Source organism: Phoxinus phoxinus, assembly GCF_949152265.1.
Source record: "Phoxinus phoxinus genome assembly, chromosome: 6".
Classification (NCBI taxonomy): Eukaryota; Metazoa; Chordata; class Actinopteri; order Cypriniformes; family Leuciscidae; genus Phoxinus; species Phoxinus phoxinus.
Genome location: NC_136881.1, coordinates 24,345,349 through 24,368,343, shown reverse-complemented (window position 1 = coordinate 24,368,343; position 22,995 = coordinate 24,345,349). Strand labels below are relative to the sequence as shown.

At 37.4% G+C, this 22,995-nt stretch overlaps 2 protein-coding genes across 4 annotated transcripts in view; both read right to left on the bottom strand.

Annotated features, from left to right (window-relative positions):
* The window catches only part of sts (steroid sulfatase (microsomal), isozyme S), a 40,829-nt gene extending 29,422 nt beyond the window's left edge, over positions 1 to 11,407 (bottom strand). Inside the window, exons 1-5 of one of the 3 annotated variants that reach the window (XM_079615736.1) lie at positions 11,028 to 11,407; positions 10,817 to 10,878; positions 10,151 to 10,304; positions 9,695 to 9,816; positions 6,266 to 6,388 (exon numbers count right to left, since the gene is read on the bottom strand). In XM_079615736.1, the coding sequence (XP_079471862.1) occupies positions 6,266 to 6,388; positions 9,695 to 9,816; positions 10,151 to 10,296 (391 nt within the window). In that variant the 5' untranslated portion in view covers positions 10,297 to 10,304; positions 10,817 to 10,878; positions 11,028 to 11,407. Of the gene's footprint in view, positions 1 to 6,265; positions 6,389 to 7,123; positions 7,401 to 9,694; positions 9,817 to 10,150; positions 10,305 to 10,816; positions 10,879 to 11,027 lie in introns of those variants that run through there. The other 2 variants (XM_079615735.1, XM_079615737.1) reach the window with 2 other exon arrangements.
* Positions 1 to 22,995, bottom strand: part of pudp (pseudouridine 5'-phosphatase) — a 362,626-nt gene that overhangs the window by 299,423 nt on the left and 40,208 nt on the right. The gene's annotated exons all lie outside the window — the stretch shown is intronic.

Genomic DNA, 22,995 nt, shown 5'->3' with positions numbered 1-22,995 from the left:
ATGAAAACTCATCTCTCCTCGGTCATTCTCCATTCAGCATTCAAACAGCGCGTCGCGTTCGGTTACAAGTAACACGATGACACTCTCCAAGATCAATGTTCACATTATTATACTTTATTTGTAGATAAAGGTCTATGGTTTGCATAAAATGACTTTATGAAGTTTATTGCGTTAGTTCTGTTAGATTACAGCACTGCAGTAGAGAGCACTATGAATTGTTCTTCATGCGCACTGTAACTAAAATGTAAAACTGTTAAAAGAAAAGGCTCAATAAACTGTTGCATGATAGATATAATACAGTAAGCATCAAATATCTCTTCGCTTTGTACTTTTAACTTTTCAATGCGAAGCGCTGCACGCTGTGACTTCGAGTTGCTTCAAGTGCATCATTCGGCGCACTGGATGAGCATAATCGCATTGCCGCTGTAAATTGGAACCTTTCATATTATAACTAGAAAAACTATTTTTTCGATTAATCGTTTTTTAAAATGTGGTCAATTCAATATCGATTCTCAAAGGCTATGAATCTATTCCCACCCCGAATTGAATCGAATTGAGAGCTTGCGAATTGAAATCGAATCGGAAACTCTGAATCCATACCCAGCCCTAATTATACAGGGTTGCCAACTCTCACGCATCTGGCGTGACACTCACGCTTTCAGCATCAATCTCACGCTCTCACGCACACGCAAGAAATGTCACGCCAAAATCCATTTTTCTCCCCTCTCAATCCGTTAATTTTCTATTGATGACTATTGACTAGACCACAGTGTATTATTGACAGGAGAGGAGTTTAGGCCCGCAGCTGTAACATCTGCCAACAACGTTCTCACTGCAGTATTTTCTGATCGTTGATTCGCTGAAAATCTTTGCACCTGATACGTCAGTTGCGTGTGAGGTTCAGAGAGAGTTCGGAGCATAGGTTCGGAGTCGGGAGCCGCTGATGCGCGTTTGAAAGTTTGGATGACAATCAAGGTAAGCAGATAATAAAATGATGTGCCTTGTCACTACAGACGTAGCCAGTCTGTGTGCCGAGAGTACCGTTGTCCGAGAGCGCGCTCGACAGTGCGCGAGTGAGATCGAGTGTGTCCGAGAGCGCGCGAGTGAGATCGAGTGTGTCCGAGCATAATATAGTTTGTTTATAAATTAAATATACATTTCCGCATTAGGATGATCTCTGTAGCCTATTGGTATAATCTGAAGCGTTTTAATTAGTTTACATGGTTATAAAATAAAACTCTATAATAACTTGCAGGGAACGTTCAAATAAAATCTTTGTTTGACCGGTTGTGAACACGTGCGGCAAACACGACTAGAATTTGGCTTAAATAACCTCTGATGATGACCTGTAGGTTATAAAAATAAAAACCCAAGATATTATATTTTATTATTATTATTTATGTTGGTACATTGTTCAGTATTATATTGAGAGCACTTTTTGTTAGTGCATGTATATAATGTTTTATAATAATAATTAGTTCTATTTAGTGTACATTGCATTCATTTAACATATTTAATATTGGGGGTATTTATTTTTTATTTTTTTTAAGTAATGCAATAGTTACTTTCCCTGGTAATTAGTTACTTTTTTTTTGGTACATTTTGAAGAAGCGTTTCCATTCTATTAGTTTTTTTTTTTGTTTTTTGTTTTTTGCATAAATCAGGGTTTATTTTAAGTAAACAAGGACTGACATTTTTAAAATTAGGGTTACCAAAAAATTTCTCCGCTCACGCGCACTAAAATTTTACAGAGTCTCACTCCAGCCAAAGCCCCGAAGTTGGCAACCCTGATTATAATACTTAGGGGAGGTTTAAACACCTGGGGCAAGGGGGCGTGGCACATGGGAATATCACTCATGGGTGGCGCCCCCTCCCCCTGGGGAAATGGGCCTGCCACCACAGCTGGAAAAAATCCTAGAGGAAACACTGTTATGTATTTCGATGTTATGGCATCGAAATCAGGCACATATACAATGTCAGGAAACACAATTCCTGGCTGCATGTCAATATCCATGGATCACTGGATCTTTGGTAACTGTATAGAGATTCACCTATGCAATCCAGTCATGCAGCAGCTCTTTTGCCACTCAGTTCAGCGTGTTCTGGCGGGAAAGTGACGTCAATGCATGCCCTCTATTAGGAATACATACAGCGCTTCTGTGTTATACGTCACACACATCACACACATGACCAGCGTCGGCCAATAGTGAGCCTACCTGCTGACGTACTGTACAACACAGAAGCACTGCGCTGTTACACTACGTGAACTCACTCTGAGACCCACAGAGAAGAAAATTAATAGTTAAATAAAGTCGTTATTTTTTTATTTATTTTTTGCGCACAAAAAGTATTCTCGTCACTTGATAAACTTAAGGTTGACCCACTCACTTGGACTATTTTAATGATGTCTTTACTAACTTATCTTGGCCGGCAAGTTTCGATCCCATAGAAGCCTATGGAGGAGTAAGACAGCTCTCAGATTAAATAAAAAATATCTTAATTTGTGTTCCGAAGATGAACGAAAGTCTTACGGGGTTGGAACAACATGAGGGTGAGTAATTACTGACAGAATTTTCATTTTTGGGTGAAATAACCATTTACATTTTTTTTAAATAAACCGCTCCATTCATATGTTTTTCTCTTCATGAACTTTTTGAAGCGTAAAAGTATCAGTTGCGTAGACTGTCAATGGAGGGACAGAAAGCTCTCAGATTTCATTACAAATATCTTCACTTCATTTCCGAAGATGAACGAAAGTTTTGCAGGTTTGGAATGACATAAGGGTGAGTAATTAGTGAAATAATTAAAATTGAGCTGAACTAACCCTTTAATTATAATATTTGCAGGCTGTATATTACTGCCCCATTCTGATTAGGTCAAAAAATTCCCTTTATAAAACCCAGTCAGTGGAAGATCGTGAGTACATATTTCCACCCTCGTTTATGGAAAGATGCCATTGTGGTACCAATTGCGAAAAAAAGAAATTCTTCTTCTCTTAAAGACTACAGGCCTGTTGCATTAACCTCCTTGATTATGAAATCTTTTGAAAAAATAGTAAGGAAGGAGATTTTAACCCTAACACAGCCAGCACTTGATCCTATGCAGTTTGCATATAGATCTGGTAGAGGAGTTGATGATGCTACTTGTACCTTGTTGAACATGATTTTAGGACATTTAGAAGGTAAGAAAAGTCATGCACGTTTGCTTTTTATAGATTTTTCTTCTGCTTTTAATTGTGTTCAGCCTCACATTTTAGCAAAGAAATTGATTGATACTTTTCAACTGGATTTAAATATTGTGTGCTGGTTGGTGGATTTTCTAACTAATAGATCCCAAAGAGTACGGGTCAATGGAGTGTTGTCGAATATTTTGATGTCCTCCACGGGTACGCCACAAGGTTGCGTTTTGTCTCCTCTTTTGTTTTCTTTATACACCGATGATTGTCGTAGTGTTTTTAATGGGAGACACATTGTTAAATTTGCGGACGACTCTGTGATTGTGTCTCTTCTCACTGAGTCTGAGCCAGATGTTGGGCCAGTGATCGATAATTTTATTCAATGGTGTGATGATTCATTTTTAAATATTAATGCTTCAAAAACAAAAGAGATGTTTATTGACTTCCGTAAGAAGAGCTCTGCACCTGTGTTGCCTTCTATCATAAAGGGACAGCAGGTAGAAGTAGTTAAACAATATAAATATTTAGGGACTATAATTGACGATAAACTACAATTTGAGGAAAATACTGATATAATTAGAGGAAAAGCTCTTCAGCGTATGCATTTTTTAAGGAAACTTCGACTTTTTAACATGGATGTTTCTTTTATGAAAATGTTTTATACATGCTTTATTGAAGCCGTTTTAAGTTTTTCCATCGTCTGCTGGTATGGTAACCTTAATGTAAAGAACAGGAGGAAGCTGACAAGCATTGTGACAATGTGCAGCAAGATAGTGGGGACCGATTTAAGGACTATCTCACAGATTTATGAGTGCAGGACAACTAGGAAGGGCCAGGTAGTGCTTTCTGATGCTACTCATCCATTGTGTGCTGAATTTCAACTCCTTCCTTCAGGGCGGAGATTCAGACTCCCCTTGTGTAAATCAAATAGATATAGAAATTCTTTCATACCGGCGGCAATTAAGTTTTTAAATGATTTTTTGTAATTTACGGTAATTTATGTGTTGTGTTGTTATTATGTGTATGTGTATACTACTGCTACTACTGCTGTCTACACAAAGAATTGCCTTTAAGGACAATAAAGTTTAACTACTACACCCAGTCTCATCCCGAAATAACCATATGGAGCTTACAACGCCTAGTTGTACTATCCATATCCTCATCTGCATATAATTTCCATATGTATATTCCATCTATGTGATACCATGTTTAATGGTACAAGACATTAGGAAAATATGAGATATGAACTATAAATGCCATTTGTGCAGTTCATTGCAAATCATTTAGTATCTTCGTCTTGTTAAAATAGGCCTGTATAAAACTGTATAAAATAGGCCTGCCTTTCAGAGAAGAGTTATTCTCATTCTTTTCCACAGGCCAAATAGTACTTTTAATTGTTTTAAACAAATAAAAACCTATGCAACTTTGCCTATAAGGTAAACATATGTTTTAGGATATTTATAAGAAAGATCATAGGAGTTATCAGTAGTTATCATACTGTCTGCCTGCACATGATATATCCACAGCACACCTCCAGCATCAGTGGTTGTACAGGTTTGTCATCAGACCTAATCAAACCGGACAATGGAACATTCTACCACCGAACGAAAGTGCACATCATTGATCATTGTTCTCGCGAGAAATATTTTCTCAGAACGTGATTGCTATCATGCACCTAGCACTTTTTGCTGTCATTAAAATATTAAAACATAGCCTGCCACAGGAAAAGTGTTCAAAAGCAGCGCATCCACCACAGAGTGAAACATTTAATACAAATGTGTATATTAAAAATGAGAACAAAGTTTAAAATAATTCTGTTTCTTCATTACTTCGCTCACTCCAGTAAAAGAGCGTACGCAAGGTCTAGAGTGTTCGTACGGTTCGCACATATTTTGAAGTTTATTTTGTATAAATTCTGATATATTGCATACAGACATTTCAAAGCTTTTTTTGTGCGTGCGCAACGTTTATACATCAAGCCCCAGGTAACACAGAGAACGAGTAAACATTGTCTGTTTACATATACTACCAAGTAAAATAACGTCTAAGTTATAGATATTAAGGCTACACTCGTTCTGCGGTGCCGTTGCTCTGGAACAGATTATAATATGCTTATGAACCGTCAGATGAAATCCTGCAGGTGTCTGTGTTTCTCCGTCCATGCAATAAATGCACATCCTTGAATGAGCGCGAATTTCTAGCGCATTTACTTGAACTTCATAGGTAATATATCTATGTTTTGACCCATTTGAGAATTGAGATGAGGCCAAAATCAGAATTTAAAATGGACTGAATAATAAAGCTCTCTACGAACTTGACGAGCGATGCCACACTGACGGACCATAGAATGTAATAAAAGAGTGACTGACATGTTTGCACATAATCACGGTCACACACACACTCTCAGACTAATATTGTAAAGTTACTGTAAAATAAATTTTCAACAAGCAGAATAACTGTACAGAATCACGATACACAGTCTCACTTGTAGCTATGTCTTTTAACTAATATACTATTTCGAAGGGCAACACAGGACCTTTTAATTGGCATTCTGATTTTAATCATCAACTGTCAATTTAGCACGAGGTGCTGTGCAGTCGCAGACTTGGTACTGTGAGTAGCATATAGCATTAGCTCCCAAGCCTAAGCTAACTCCATAACGTCGCGCTAGGTGGGCGTGGTTTCAGATAGCCAGGCTCCTCAGCTCCGCCTCTTTGCCCATATTCTGTTATCCGGGAGTGACGAGCGGTGACGCGAGGCCAAGATGGCGATGGCCGGCTCCGCCCACTTTAGGCTTCAAAAATGCTCTTCAGAAACCTACGGGTGACGTCACGGACACTACGTCCATATTTTTTTACAGTCTATGGTCTCACCACACTTCCCTAGCTGCAGTCAGAACAAATAAAATATATGCTAAGGATTGTGCATTGGTAGGTGACGGCAGGGACAGGAGGTGGGGCTTCAGTGTCATTGCTGTGAGTCGTGACCTGTCGGTCAGCCACCATGTCATTGATCACGTTTGATCTTTCCAACAGTGATAAATGTACAGGACTCTGTTACCAGATAAACAGGGTTATGAAAGTAACATACCAATTACAGAAGTGGAATAGCCTTGCCCTTTGACAGCCTTGGCAAAGGTGATTTCCTCTTGTGGAAGGCCTCCTGACGATGCAGTAAAGAGAAAAACTCCCATTCGACCTTTTGCTGCCATACCTATGCCATCAAAAAAGAGAAAAAAAATAATAATGTGCACATGAACTGAAAAACGTTATATTAAGCGCCTTTAACTACTATGTACTAACATTAAAATTAATTATTTGATACAGTGCTCTTATTGTATACATATTGCACATGTTTTACACTGTACTTGTTTTAAAAAAAAATTACATCTATAATCACACTGTTGACTATTCCCTTACACCTACCCATACCACTAAACCGGTCTTAACTTAAAGGGGTGGTAAAATGCCATTTTCACAAGATGTAAAAAAATAAATCTCTGATGTCCCCAGTGTGTGTGTGTGTGTGTGTGTGTGTGTGTGTGTGTGTGTGTGTGTGTGTGTGTGTGTGTGTGTGTGTGTGTGTGTGTGTGTGTAGTTTTAGCACAAAATAGCCCACAGATATTTTTATATAGCATGTTAAAGTTGTCACTTTTTGAGGGTTTGCAAAAACGCATTGTTTTGTGCCTGGCTGCGATTACCTCAGGCAGACACACTAAAATGACAGAAACTGCCTTTAATGTTAAAACGGAGTCAGATGGAGAGACTCAAGAAGAAGAGACAACATGTAGAATGCAACAGGACGTCTCTGGATGGGATGAATTAATGTTGCTGATGTGCAGTTAACTATCTTCAATTAGCATATTCTGTCATGGTAAAAGATGGATGCTAAAGTTTGAGCTGACTCACAAAAAACTTGGGGGGTTAAAAAAGGGCAGGGTTTACGTACATTTTAGGGTTGCTGATGTCACTATCCCGGGAGGAATGTCGTGTAGTCCATGCCAGCTGTTGTAGTCCTTTTCTTTAAAAACAAATATCTTCCTTTGCTTTGAACTTTGAGCGTTGTAACTTTGCAGATATTGTTTATGCTCAAACAGCAACATTTCACACTAACTAAAGTTAGAAAATTGAAATCATACTTTACCACCCCTTTAATCTGTATCCAACCTCAATAGCATCAAAGGTGTTTTGCAATGCAACATGAACACAATAAGTACACTAACAGTGGCTGCATTTACATGGACCCTTATAATAATAATAATAATAATAATACATTTATTTTGTATAGCGCCTTTAAAAGTTGTTTTCTCAAAGCGCTTTACAAGCAAACATGTTTTAAGAAGAGATTTAAAAGTCACTAATGTATTTGCTTCCCTGATGTCGGCCGGGAGAGAATTCCAAAGCTTGGGAGCATAGACAGAAAATGCTCGATCACCCCTAGACCGAAGCCGTGTCTTGGGAACAACCAAGAGACCACTCTGCGAGGAATGTAGATTACGACGTGGTGTGTAAGGCAATAATAAGTCAGTCAAGTACTGGGGAGCCAGATTGTGCAGAGATTTAAATGCCAGCATAAGAATTTTAAAATCAATACGGTACCTGACAGGAAGCCAGTGCAGAGATTCCAGGACAGGGGTTATATGTTCCCTAGCCCTGACCCCAGACAAAACTCTAGCAGCTGAATTCTGTAGATATTGCAGTTTGGCAATTGATGAATTAGATACCCCAGCTAGCAGACCGTTACAGTAGTCAATACGTGTAAAGACAAAATAATTTATCAACTTCTCAGCAACTGCGAAGGACAACATAGGACGTAAACGTGCTATATTTCTGAGATGATAAAAGGATGTCTTAAAGGGTTAGTTCACCCAAAAATGAAAATAATGTCATTAATGACTCACCCTCATGTCGTTCTAAGCCCGTAAGACCTCCGTTCATCTTCGGAACACAGTTTAAGATATTTTAGATTTAGTCCGAGAGCATTCTGTCCCTCCATTGAAACTGTATATACAGTATACTCTCCATGTCCATAAAGGTAATAAAAAGATCATCAAAGTAGTCCATGTGACATCAGTGGGTTAGTTAGAAGTTTTTGAAGCATCGAAAATACTTTTTGGTCCAAAAATAACACAAAATAAGACTTTATTCAGCATTGTATTCTCTCCCGGGTCTGTTGTCAATCCTTCACAGTTACGCTGATGGCGTAAGACGCTGATGACGTGTATTTCTGGTGCGCCCGAGCTTCATTTATAGACTGAGGGAAACGCACGCTGTAAAAGTGTCTCATCCGCGACATGCACATTTACGCACCATTAAAAAAATTATATCCACGCAAACAATGTAGAATAGCTTGAATATAGCGTGCGTCTCCCTCAGACTGTAAACGAAGCTCGGGCGCACCAGATAACACGTCATCAGCGTCTTCCGTCAGCAGCGTCACTGCGGAGTCCTGAACGCAGATTGACAACAGACCCGGGAGAGAATACAATGCGGAATAAAGTCTTATTTTGTGTTATTTTTGGACCAAAAAGTATTTTCGATGCTTCAAAAACTTCTAACTAACCCACTGATGTCACATGGACTACTTTGATGATCTTTTTATTACCTTTATGGACATGGACAGTATACTGTATATACAGTTTCAATGGAGGGACAGAATGCTCTCGGACTAAATCTAAAATATCTTAAACTGTGTTCCGAAGATGAACGGAGGTCTTACGGGCTTAGAACGACATGAGGGTGAGTCATTAATGACATTATTTTCATTTTTGGGTGAACTAACCCTTTAACAGTGTTCTACACAAAAGGCTCAAATGACAGTGTGGCATCAAATATGACACCAAGATTTTTTAATTTGCTCTGAAAATCCAAGGCAGCACCAGGGAGCCGAGGAGCATAACTTCAGTTTTTGAGCCATTATGTAATAATCCAACTGTAATCAAACTAGTAGCTCAGTAAGAATGAAAAAAGTCACATGTAACCACGTCATGAAACAAATCCGATTTGGATTGTAACGAGTGTTTTAAACCTTTTCTAAGTTTGATTGGACAGATGTAAACACTTGATTAAATTGAAAACCGAAACTGGAATGTTTTCCGCAAGTGCAATGAAGTAGAAATGGTACGTAATGATGTATAACGCACATAAGGAGCTGTAGTTGTTGTTTAATAAAGTGTCATTAGGGCTGGGCGTTTTTTTCGATTAATTCGAACTTAATAATTTGCCACGATTTTATTATTTTTAAATCGAGAAATCCCGGTTTTGAATAAAAATGTTAGCAAACGTTACAATTAGACATTTTGACAATTCAGCAGTGATAACAGTTATTATTATTGTAACTTACTGTACTGTTAAAAACACTTATGTATATGAGAGATTCCTGATAAACAGGACAAATAATAATAATAGTCCTGCTCTTTAGCAGAAACCTCTCACATACAGAAGTGTTTTTAAACACAATCTCAACAATGTTTTAAAAACAGCACATCTTGCTTATTTCAGCAGTAACTCCAGGACTGACCTGATCGGATAGGGTATCTGCCTGTGAGGAAGGCTGCCCTGCTGGGAGTGCAGAGCGGCGCAGCCGCTATGTGTTGGGTCAGTTTCACCCCTTCCAGGGCCAGTCTGTCAATGTTAGGCGTCCTGCAGGCCAGGACAACCACAATACAACAGTCGCATTAAGCTTGTTAGAGAGATGTCTATTCATCTAGGATCATAACTTCCTTCATCTTTGGAACATATATGAGCTCATCAAAAGGAAAATTCCATGCATGTCAAATCTACTTTGCTTGCATGAGCAACTTTTTATTCTTTGGGAATGGACTTGACACTGATGGCATTAATGTATACTACTTCATATGCAGTGTGCATAACGGCTAAAAAGTAAGAGATATTCACATAACATGTCTATAGGCAGCAAGCTAGTGTGGATTTCCTGTAGAACAAAAAAGTAACAAACTGAATTGTATGAATAAACCTGATGGTTGTGTTTCCGTAGCATCCAAGGTCTCCAATTCCCAAATCGTCCACCATCATAAAGACAAAATTAGGTTTTGTACTACTGTCTGCAGCAGTACAGAGAAGCAGGCCAAGAGTGCACAGGATCCATAGAAGAGATTTCATTATAAACCCTGAAAGAGATATAAGTCAACAAAAACAGAAAATAGATTAACAAAGAACATTCTGTGTCCTTCAACATACTTAAACTGAATAAAAATACTACAAATAAGGTATGGGGTCTAGTTTAAGGCCAAAGAGGTAAGGTTAGGATATTGTTAACTACTTATTTTGTTTCAGTTAGTTAACGTTAGTTGACAAGGCAACATTTGAAAAAGGTTCAAACGAATCCATATTTCCATAGTTCTACAGGGTTTTTTCTTTGTTCAAGTCTAATATATTTTACTTTATACTTTTAGTTTTTGTTAACATGCAACATTAGTCTGAAAAACTGATGAATGGTAGTCAATAACATTATGAGTTTATGAAAAAAGTAAGTCACTAGTGCACGAGTGCAACGGCCATTCGTGTATCATAGGCTATCTAATCCAATGTTTGAAATGCTGAACTAGCCTACAATACATTTTTAAATACACGATTATTATTATTTTTTTCATCCTAAAACGGACTGTCTGGCGTGGCCTACCTGCTGCACCTGGGACGAGAAAATCATCTGACGGCTGACAGAAACACCAGCACTAACGTTAGCTACACTACACACTAGCACCTAAATTTTATGATTAACTAACTGTATTTTTGTATGTATATTTTTGAAATGCATTTTCTGTAAAGCTGCTTTGAAACAATATGTATTGTGAAAAGCGCTATACAAATAAACTTGAATTGAATTGAATTACTCTACAGATTACAGTTAATGCACAACATGCTTTTGTCCAGTGTAAACAAACAGGTTCGCGATTTAAGGAAGCTGAGCACAAGATCACGTGTTTGCATGTTCAAGCATTGATTGGTCAACTGATAGCGCGGAACACTTGACCTTTAATCTTCTGTATGTCCAAAACTAGCACTTTTAGCTTGATTTGAATTTAGACTAAAATAAAATACCCATGAAGGACCCGAAAATGTCACGCATGCGATGTTGTTCCTTCTGATTCGCAGCAGTAATTTTCTCCCCAACGAAATGTTCTTTGGTTCAAGCATCTGCTTCTGCTAAAATGCAAGACTTTCGTTTTTGTTTGCCTGCCGCAACATGCTTAGAGATTATAATTATAGATTTTTAGTGAAATAGCGCCACCTCTTGCTCATTTTTAACACAAAAGGACGTCACTGCACCCTCTGCATAACGATGGTGGGTCTACCGTTTTCATGACAGGAAAGAGATCATGCTGAAGCCTGTCAAAACACCGTTTGCAACCGATAATCCCGCGCTGCATATTAGCATAATATTTAAATTTTAACTTTTAAAGCTCGCACATAAGAGGCTGACAGAAATTGCTCTGAAATGAGCTCTTTTGAGGTTTATCGCATTGTGCTGGGATCATGTGCGTTGAAGGAGAATGAGCTCCCTCAGTGGAATGTGTTGAGTTGTTTCTTAAGCATAGCAGGATGCGATGTCATTGTCAACCTACAGATCTATTTCATACAAACTGCGCCAGTCTCACGCTGTTCAGCTCAGGAATATTCTGGGTTCAGCAATCAACACCATTTGTGTAATGATAACCAAAAAATATTACATATTTTCTTTCCTTAAAAAAAGAAAGAAAAAAATTGGCTAGCACTTACAATGTAATGACTAGAGCCAATTCATAAATGTTAAAATTCTCTATTATAACTGCCTTGACAACTTAATGCCTAACAATGACTAAAAGCACAACACATAAGCATTTTAATTTTAATTAGGCCTAAATTGAATGATTGACTACAACCTTGTATAATTGGATTGCATAAAGATATTGACAATATTGCTAGTTAACAAAAGCATGCATGTGCTAATGTAATTATCAAAAATATTATCTTCACACACATACAAGTGCTGCAGTTCCTCCTCGACCTTACCTGGTGTAAAACTACTTAACAGAAACCCTATTAAGATAACAGAATATTAAGCACTGACACATTTCTCCCTATTAATTTTGTGCAAAAACACAAAATAACACTTAATTACAACATTTATTCTCCTTATACAGTCTGATGCAAAGCATGCTGGGAACTAGAAATCTGCTGCAACTCATTCAGTTTAAGTTTAGCTTAATATGATGAGTTATTGAGTTTACGTTACTTTTTTCAAAGTATGGTATAGTGATATGAGCTAATTTCCTTAAAGGGGTGGTAAAATGCCATTTTCACAAGATGTAAAATAAATATCTGATGTCCCCAGAGTGTGTGTGTGAAGTTTTAGCACAAAATACTCCACTGATATTTTTATATAGCATGTTAAAGTTGTCACTTTTTTAAGGTTTGCAAAAACGCACCGTTTGTGCCTGGCCATTAAATGCAAATGAGCTGCTGCAGGGGGCGGGGTTTCAAGTGTGTGTGTGTGTGTGTGTGTGTGTGTGTGTGTGTGTGTGTGTGTGTGTGTGTGTGTGTGTGTGTGTGTGTGTGTGTGTGTGTGTGTGTGTGTGTGTGTGTGTGTGTGTGTGTGTGTGTGTGTGTGTTAGCAGCTGCGATTACCTCACGCAGACACAGTAAAATGACAGAAACTGTTATGCCTTTAATGTTAAAACGGAGTCAGACAAAGATGGAGAGACTCAAGAATAAGTGACAACATGTAGAAAACAGGACGTCTCTGAAAGGTTAGTTGATTAATTTATGTTGCTGATGTGGAGTTAACTATCTTCAATTAGCATATTCTGTCATGGTAATCTATAAATCGCTCATATAGGACATGTTGTGAGATGCACACTGAGTGACTTTCTATTGCATGTGAAAAGATGGATGCTAAAGTTTGAGCTGACACACAGATGTAGGCTACTCTTATACAACAGCTTTTCCTCTTCTCAACATGGACTGCGTGTTCCCGGGGGCGGGGTTGTGTACATTTTAGGGTTGCTGATGTAACTAACCCCGGAGGAATGTTGTGTAGTCCTACCAGCCATTTGTTGTAGTCCTTTTCTTTAAAACCAAATATCTTCCTTTGCTTTGAACTTTGAGCGTTGTAACTTTGCAGATGTTGTTTATGCTCAAACAGCAACATTTCACACTAACTAAAGTTAGAAAAGGGAAATCATTCTTTACCACCCCTTTAAGTTAATGTAACTGTTTAGTTGTCTTTAAAATCTTATTTAAAATTGTATTTTAAAATCTTGAATGAATGATATATACATTCATGTTGGTTCTGTTCTGTTTGCCCTAAGAGGGGTTATTGCTGCTCTCCATGCTTTTATGCTAGGTTGCATGGATGCGCAGGGAGTTCTCGCCCAGAACGGAACCATACCGCCAATCCAAACTGTATGCTAATTGTCAATCGTATTTGACAATAGTGGTCCTGACAGAAATACAGGTTTGGAACATAAATTATGACACAATTGACCCTTCGCATCGAGTTTGATTGACAGGTGATCTGACCAATTATACTTTGCCATACGACATTTTGTCCGACAAAGCAGTCAGGAGAGGTAGTAGATTAACATGGGAGGATTTGAACTTGAAAAAGCGGAGTGTACTGACACTTTTCCGCGGTTAAAACAACATTTATTCTTATGTTCATTCATGTTTGTTTAATGCTATAAATGAACTAGAAGGAAGAGATGATCGGTTCACGAGCAGCTTTAACTGATGCTCTACAGCGATCTGTAAGACACATTAAAGAACCACAAAACGGTATAATTGTTTAATTTCTTTTTTTTTAAATGACCACATTCGAAAGGTGAGACTTTGTTTAATATCAAAAGTAACCTGCTCTGTCCTGTCTGACAGCACGTTGTCATTGTCCTCTGCTCCGCAATGTATTTTTCACTGCGTAAGAACATGGTGTGGCGTGAGAGCGGCATAGTTTGTCAGACATAGCAACAGTAAATAAAGGGAGCGGGTCTTTGCGAACGGTCAATTAAAATTTTTGGGTGAACTATCCCTATCCATAGGGTGAACTAACCCAGAATATTCCAATAATGTCTGTTTTCTGATTCTCCCAAATCTGGCATAATTTTCCATTGCTTGTTTATTTCTCTGTTCTTTTGGTGCATTCTTTTTCAAGAGCATCTCTATATTATTTATTTATCCATCGAGTCAACTAGATCCACCCACACTGTTTTGCAGACTACACGGCCTAACATTTATTCCACAAAATGTATCCAGTCGTATTAACTGCATTACACTTCTGTTTAAACTTTGAAACACCAGGGGCATCTGGGGGTCATTTGCTAATATTCACACTCAAACGCTCAGACTGCGCTGCGAGTTGCTATAGCTAGCAGTTGATGAACACACTTCACACTACAGTACATCAAAATGGAAAAACTTCAACCCATTTTGAAGTGTTTGCTTGTATGCAAATCTGGCCTATGGCCATTAACATGCCAGCTGCCTTTACCATCTGACATAATTCCCTGATTAATTGTGTAGGTAAGCTATAAAACACAATTCCCCCGGCTTGTTGCCGCTGCACACCAGTGCACAAGCAGTTATGCTGACATTACATTACACTGTTTTACAACATTACCATGTCTCATAGTTAACCGCTCCCCTTCATAGGCCTCATGCAACTCTGGGACACTGATTTAGGTACATAAAAAAAAACTAAAAGAACCCCCCCTAATTTACTCTCACATATCCACATCTGAATAAACATCATTACCTGCATTAAAAGTTGAAGACTGAATGGATTCTCTTATTAAAGTAAAAAAATGCATTGGGGAGTTATTGATAGATGCAACGCATCAATGATCAAACTGGAAACGCTGATTCCGATTTTGTTGTCATTTTTTTCTTTGTTGAAGCATGTTTATTTGGTCTATAAAAGAACAAACTGGCCTGTCATACAAAAATCCTAGCAAACGGTCCTGAACGCATCCAAGACAGTCTGGAGCGCGAGCTTCCTGTCACATAACACCGAACACCAATTGGGTCAGAATTACCGTGTTTTTGACCTCAGACCCATTTGGCATTCGATAGTTGTAAACAAACACCGTCAGCTCATGTGTGAGCTGTGCTCCTGCCCATACGTCATAATGCGTCAGGAAGCTCATGCTCAAGAGACTGTCGTGATGCAGAGGCTGTGGATTAAAGTTAAAAATGTTGTAAATAAATAATGTTCATTTTTTTGCACTTTTGCTTTATAAGACCTTAATGTGTCACCAGGAGCCATGGGTATTATTTTTGTTTTGCCTTTATGTTTTTTTGACTCTCAAATGACTTTAGCTATTGAGTTGCATTATATGATTAACCACGGTTTTAGCTAAACATCCTCTTTACTGTTCTACTGAAGGAAAAAAGACACCTACATCTTGGATGGCCTGAGAGTGAGTACATTATGTTTTTATTTTTGGGTGAACTATCCCTTTAAAGAAATGGCTATAGTCTTCCCTATGGTGACGTATATCCGAGGGAAAGTTGCAATTGTATTTTCTTGTCTATTGAACTTTGGTATATGCTGATAAATTATGAATTTAATTTGATTGTAAATGTAGTACACATAATGCATTCATAATCACATAATCATAGTAACCATTTAACTGTCACTGTTTCAAAAAAAATAAAAGGCATCAAACATTCAATGTAACATCTTGACCAGTTGATGGCAGTATCAGCTTTCTGACATGTACTGAAAGGTTAGATATCACTGCATATAGTCTTGTCCTGGAACTGCTGGCCATTTCATAATCTCTGAGCTTTATTATGTTACCTAAATATATATGGTAGAATCTGTGCCTATACTATACGTAAATTTCAGTAGCATATAAAACCTGTATGCCATGTCCCCGACTCAGTAAGCTGAAACACTTTAGTGCTCAGCACATGCTGGCTAAGGATCACTGAACAAACTGATTTAGCATCAGAATCTCTTTTCTTCACCATGTGTAGACACATAATTGTAATCAGCGCAGTCTCACATAGAATGTGCACTGATGCAAAGTAATAACAACAGCACAACACAAGAACCTGCTGGGTATCACAGTGTAAGCTTTAACTAATAACACACAAATAAGATGAATAAAAAAAACTCTTCATTAGTAGCGGCATTATAATGAGTTTGTCTTTAGTGCAGCATGCATATTAAATGGCACTCAAGTAATATGATCAGACCAGATATGCAGATAATTGTTGGCGGTTCCTCCACCTTCCCCAACCAGGGTCATGCCACCGTCACTCAACACATGTGGGTCTCCTATCAGCAAGAGCCTTAGGCTCCAGTTTCAGCAGGTAGACCCCTCTGGCTCATGTTGGCGCGTTCCAGCACAGCCGGCCCACCCAGGTGGAACAGACCATTGAATATCATGTTAGGGTCCTGAACCCACCTTTCATTCTTGGTGGTCGATCTTATCATAAAGGGGCTATGAAAGACAGCACACCTGCACTGGCCTCTGAATGATAGCAGGATATTTGAAAACATTTAAAAGAGAACATTTAATATCAATACTTATATTTTAGGAAATTAAATTGCAATTTAATTACGTGTGTTTAAGTAATCAGTTGAGCTGTTCATAGAACATCACAACATGTTTTTTTCGTACTTTTTCTTTCCCGTCTGAACAGAGGCTGCCTGGTGGATTGCTAGAGGCCCACATCCCCACACTCCTGTAATGACTGAATAAAGACAATTTGTCAAACATGAGTGAACGCCTTAAGGGAGATAAAAGAGAAAGGAGCATCTAACAAAGTTCCTTCACAGGAGCCTTCACAATGTGTTATAGAAAAGGCCTCTTAGAAATGGCCGAATGGTTTACTCCCTAATCTTGTAGTAACATGTCCTTATTGTGAAAGTAATATGGTCCTTAGAACCTCAGGGTACAGTGATATCTATATTAATGATCTAGGCCTAATTATAAAAGCGACCCCCTTAATCCTGTAATTAGATGTATTATTAGATTTTATTGGATTATTAATAATATGCCTATGGATTTATCAACATTTACATCTGCTGAGCATGTAATGTATGATTGAGTATATGCGAGTCAATGTATGACTCTTTCAGTTGTAGCCAGTATTTTATTTCAAGTCAGAGAGCTTTATCCCCGCTTACAGGGTTACAGGGTCTTTAATAATGCTATCAAAACGTTAGCACAACATTTTTTTATTGACATAGTAGGCCTGCATTGGTTCATGGATTTGTGTGTGAAACGCAGCATATGGCGAAATGGAGAACACCGGATGTTGACAAACATTTTCAAACATTTAATCTTTATTTTAGCACAGTTTATTTCAGTCTGCTGGGCATATTCTCTGTTTTAAAATGCAACAAAACATTCTATATGAATAGCTCCATATTGTTACTTTGATTCAGTTCTGTCTTATTTACATAATGGCTTTGGTACTGTATCTTCTCAAAGATGAATATGTACTGTAAGAAGGTCTCAGGAAATCCCATTTTGAATGTAAACATTGTTTTTATTAGGTGGGGTGGTTCTCTTTAAAGGAATCTGAACTGCTTTATGGGGAAGAATGCATTTCAAGAGTAGATAACTTCCAGATTTCCTTTTTTTTTCCTGTTTCATCTGATGTCACTTTTGGGAAGTATAATTTGAGACAGCAAACTGTTAACTGGAAAAACAGCAGTAAAACAATTTGTACCAACAAAATGCTGCTTGACAACTTTGAAATACATAAAAAGGTTTGCTATTTATCCTTTTTTTTTTTTTTGGCAAGCCCATGTTGGCCCATGTTTTCTATTTAATCACTGGACATATTTCTGTGGCATGATCATTTTGTTCTATTAAAATAAATTGCACAAGCAATGGCTTTCTGGCTTGAAAGGGCTCTCGTGGGAAACAGGGCTGTTTGTTGTGTTTGGGGCTTTGTCATTGGTAGACACAATACTGGCTTGAGTCCCATGGACCAGGAACAAACTGATTTAAGTGGTTTCACACTTTTTTGAATTTAAACAACAAATACAATATCAAAATGGCCAATTTACTTAATGAGCTTAGTAAATTGGATGATTTGTTTTTTGACTGAGAAACTGTCTGCCCCTCTCCAGTGGTACAAAAACCACAAAAAATGCCTATATAGTTTCTGCAAACATCTCACGAAGAGTGACATGTAATCATCTTTTCTGCTCAGATTCAAAGGAAACGCAAGCATGGACCATTAAAGGCAACTGACCATTGGTTTTATTATAACAGAGGATCTGGTGAACAAGTCGTAACCACTCAAAATTGTGTAGACAGAAATTGTGGATGATTACCAGACAGTTAAAGAGTTACGTAAAGACGAATCTTCATAAAGTCTTTATGTAGGCGCACAGAACACTTTGCAGCCAAGCATTTTTCTGGTTATGTGTAACAAACTACACTTGTATAAGACTGAATTCTGTGAGGAACTGTCACTGAATGTCAGATTTAGTTTGAGGTAAATTATAACAGAGAAATATTTCAACAAGCATAGTCAGTTTCTCCTCTATTTGCAGTTCTACGAAAAATAAGGTTGTGACAAGAACAGCCTTTCTCTCTCTATTAGACGTCAAGTCATCACTTGTCGTTTCTTGTTTATTCTGCTTGTGCTGAACTCTCCCTCCTGCTTTCTCTTCATCTCTTGTTGTTTTTCATTTCTCATTCTGTGGATATTACCATATCCCTCTGAGACCCAAACATGTATAAATATTTTGCAAACTGTAAACTTTCATGTATTCCCACAGTTGTCATGTAAAATTGGTTTACGTGTAAAGTTGTGTCACTTTAAGACAATACATCCTATAAAATTAGTTTCAGCTGTCACTTTTTTTTAACCCATTGCTGTGTTCCAAACAATTTGATCCAAACAAATCAGCAAGGCCAGTTTGTGCATCCCAATGTAACTGGACAGATTCTAAGCAAGTCTAGTCTACATGAGCAAATTATATATTTAAGCAATATCACACAAGCAAGAGTGCTGTTTCTCTAAATATTTGATATGCTGATATTCCAACCAACAGCACAATTTGGAGTGTGATGCTTTTATACAATTGTTCAATAAATAAGTTTATATTTTAGACATAATGTTGCCAGTTTTTTGTCTATTTTTTCTCTGCCAAATAGTTCCAAAAATAGTCATGTGAATCGTTGAGCTGCAGAGTCCCGCACATGACAAGCAGAAGAAAAATATAGAAATTGTGGCCACAAATAAAAAATTTGTTCCCAAAACTGATGAATTCCTTGCCACATTTCATTAATTATTTACCTCGTTTTAGTTCAGTGATTGCCATAGTAATTCATTAATTCATTAAACTAATTCATTAAACTTGTGGGAGTGAATTCTTAATTCATGACCATATTTGTGAATTGGTGGCTAATTGGTTTAAATGAATATGATCTCATTCATTAATTTCTGTACATTCTACTTACTGTCTACTGATGGTTGGGTTTAGGAGTGGACCTTTCATTAAAAAAAACAATGGTTCCATTGAAATTACATTGTACGAATAAATACGATTTTGTCACCTTGAAAAATAGTTGGCAACACTTTAAAATACTGTTCCGTCATTAATGAATAATTACACAGGAACAAGTGAGTAACCCACTATTAACATTCTAGTATCTAATATTGACTAGCAAGAAATTATGATATATGAATTAGTAAGTAATAGCGCTCAGTTGAATTGGTAGTACACTATTAGCTAATCAGTAACTACTAATTGTTTTACTACAGAATACAGGTTCATAATTAATGTGAATAATGCATAATGTAAAATATAAGGCAATGGTGGTAACCCACTAGTAATCAATGACTCAAGTGTTACTACATCCTTCTAAAGGAACTAATAATAATTTGGATCAGTATTCTTAAGTGAAAAGCTTGATAACTTTCTAGTAATTACTGAAGTCACTAAACTTCTGATTATTTTGTAAGATTTTGGAAATTAATGACTCAAGTGTAACTGTATCCTTCTAAAGGAGTTACTAATTATTTGGTTGATGAAATTTATAAATTATTCCAACCGATCTCACGGCAATTCGTAAAAATTTTACGAGGTGGCTAATTCGTATGAATTCATGCGACCTCACTCATATGATTTTTGCATACCCCTGACCCCGCCCCTAAACGTACCCATCACTAGGGTTTAGACAAAACATACGAATTTGTACGAGTGAGCATAGTACGAACTAGCCACCTTTTACTCGCTCGTACGAATTGGTCGTGAGATAGCGTGGAATTATTCATACGTTTTTTTAGTACGATGTTTGCATGCCCCCGTAAGTGTTAGGTTTAGGTGTTGACCTTTGATATTTTATCTACATATCATTTTAGTATGTGTACAAATACACTATAAAAATTATATAATCAAAAAGTTTTGAAAAACAACATATGTTTTTACATTGCCATAACCTAAAATGTTCTACTTTTTTTTTCATAAATTATACAAGATTGAATCATTTTTTTTAAGTCAGTTTAATATTATTTAAAATGTCTTTTACAGCTTGCAATACTTATGAATGCAACATTCTGTCTGCAATAAAAACATGGGAGTGATTCAAACAGTCTCAGTCCCAATCACTCGGCCAATCTAATTTGAAAAACTCTGAAATGACTGGATATTTCACATTAACAAGTCCAATTATTCCAGGATCAGTTGAAGTCCAGGTCTAAGTAACAAAACATCACTGTAGACTGTACGTTCTTGTGTGGTCTTGAGGAATTAGATCATTGTGGTGTACAGCAGAATTCACATTCCCACCTTCAAATCCACAATATTGTTTAGACACAACACAAAAGATGTGGCCTTGAGCTATGTCTGCATGTGTGTGTTCTGCGAGTGTGAGTCCCCCACAGTCCAGCAATGCTCTAGAAACATAGCACGTGCCTGAAGGTCGATGCGGCCCCGTGTCCTGCACGCATCCAGCATCAACCAAAAAGAACCACTTAACTTGAAGAGTCATTTCCTGCACATCCCTTTTGAAAACAAGCGGTTTGATCCCTCTCCACAGAGCCGTGCCACAATCTCCGCACTGTAGTCTGGAGAAAATGGAAACCATTAACACAGCGGGCAGCGACAATCTCTATTATTTCTTTTACTATTTGAAAAATGTTGCCTAGGGAAGCAATCACACTCCCTTCAAATGGCAGTGTATGTTTTTTTGTCATCAGTCTGGCCTAGGTCTTCATGCAGTAATGAAACACCCCTGACCCCATTCGTGAAAAAATAATAATAATTCTGACTGGAAAATATTTTAAAAATATGCTAAATATATGTTGCAAACAACAAAGGTTTAATTATTATTATTTTACTATTTTTCAATTTAAAATACATTTCGTTTAAACCTTCAAATCCTCCATCTCTCAGAGGTGTTACTGTATCAGTGACAGAGCCAAATGTGATCAGAGAATCTCTGCACTGTGCAGCTTACTGACAACTTAATCGTTTCTCAAAGACGCATGTGAATTGATCCAAAGAAAACTGCCATCGAGGTCTGCTAAACTCAAAGGGCTCTTTGTTAGTTTTACGTAAATACTCTTTAATTGTCAGTGCACTTTGCTTGAGGTGTGAAACTTGTCAAGTGTTTTATTTATTTTTTAGGAGCAGAGAAAACTTCATATCAGAAAACTAGTGACATGGTGTCTAGGGGGATTAACTGCCTGAAAAAATGATTTCACTCAAAATTACATAACTACATCATCACACTGAAGTCTGTAATTTAGAGCAAAATTAAAACATTTTCTCTATGATACCGTAATGTTGACTACATTGTCCTATTTAGTTTCTCCCCTTTCGCTGCTCTACTTTGAGGAATCATTGCTGCGGTTCCCTTAAGGTGGCTTGTCTAATCTCCTGAGAAGTAGTTGCTGAATTCTTGGTTTTCATTTTGACCACATTTTTGCCTTCAGCAATTCTAACTGGGACAGTATACAGAAAATGCCAGTTTTGAAGGATGATTGGCACACGTTGACGTGCTAGCATTATGTTTTCATCACCTCAAACCTCTTTCTCGCAGGTTTAGCAATTCTATAAACAATTGTACAGGTGTGGAGAGGACCAGGTGCCCTTCACCATCTAAACATCTCGCAAATGTCATCAATTCTATCAGGTGTACTGTATATGCTTTGATGTCTTTGGAAAGCTCTGTTGAAACTGATCTTTTATTTGTTGTGAGGCTATCTTTGGCAGCAGCTTTGACTTGTTTTCATTTTAATGTTGATTCTGAGTAATCCCAGTACTATCATCACCGTCAGGCTGTTGTTTTCTGAATATTTTGAAAAGAAACCACACCCTTGAGAAGCATCTTAAATTCTTACTGTCTTCCAAGTTTGACTGTTTTAGGGCAAACGTTGTTTTCTTCTTCACACACACACACATATATAAAGTTGCATACATTTCATTATGCTACTTATATACCGATAAAGATAAAGATGATGAAGATTGAGTTCATAAAACAACAAAACAGAAACATAATTCAAACAAGAAAGGCAACGTAGCAGTGTGCACGGAACACAAACAACACCAAACAATGAACAGAAATAACTGAGGGCATTACATACACAAGACAACTAAAAGGCAAACAGGAGTGGACTAATTAATCAAAAAATGAATTGCCATGACAACTAAGGAGCAAACAGGAACCGTGATAAACGGACTAAAAGTAATTGAAAACAAAACAGACTTAACTTAGCATAACTGTGACATGTATTAATGATTCTTTAAAAAAAAATCCAAATTTATTTTTTAAGAAAAAAAAAAGTGTCACGCAAATCTTAACTAATGCTTTAGGGGAGTTGCACAGCATGGCATTAATAACCTTG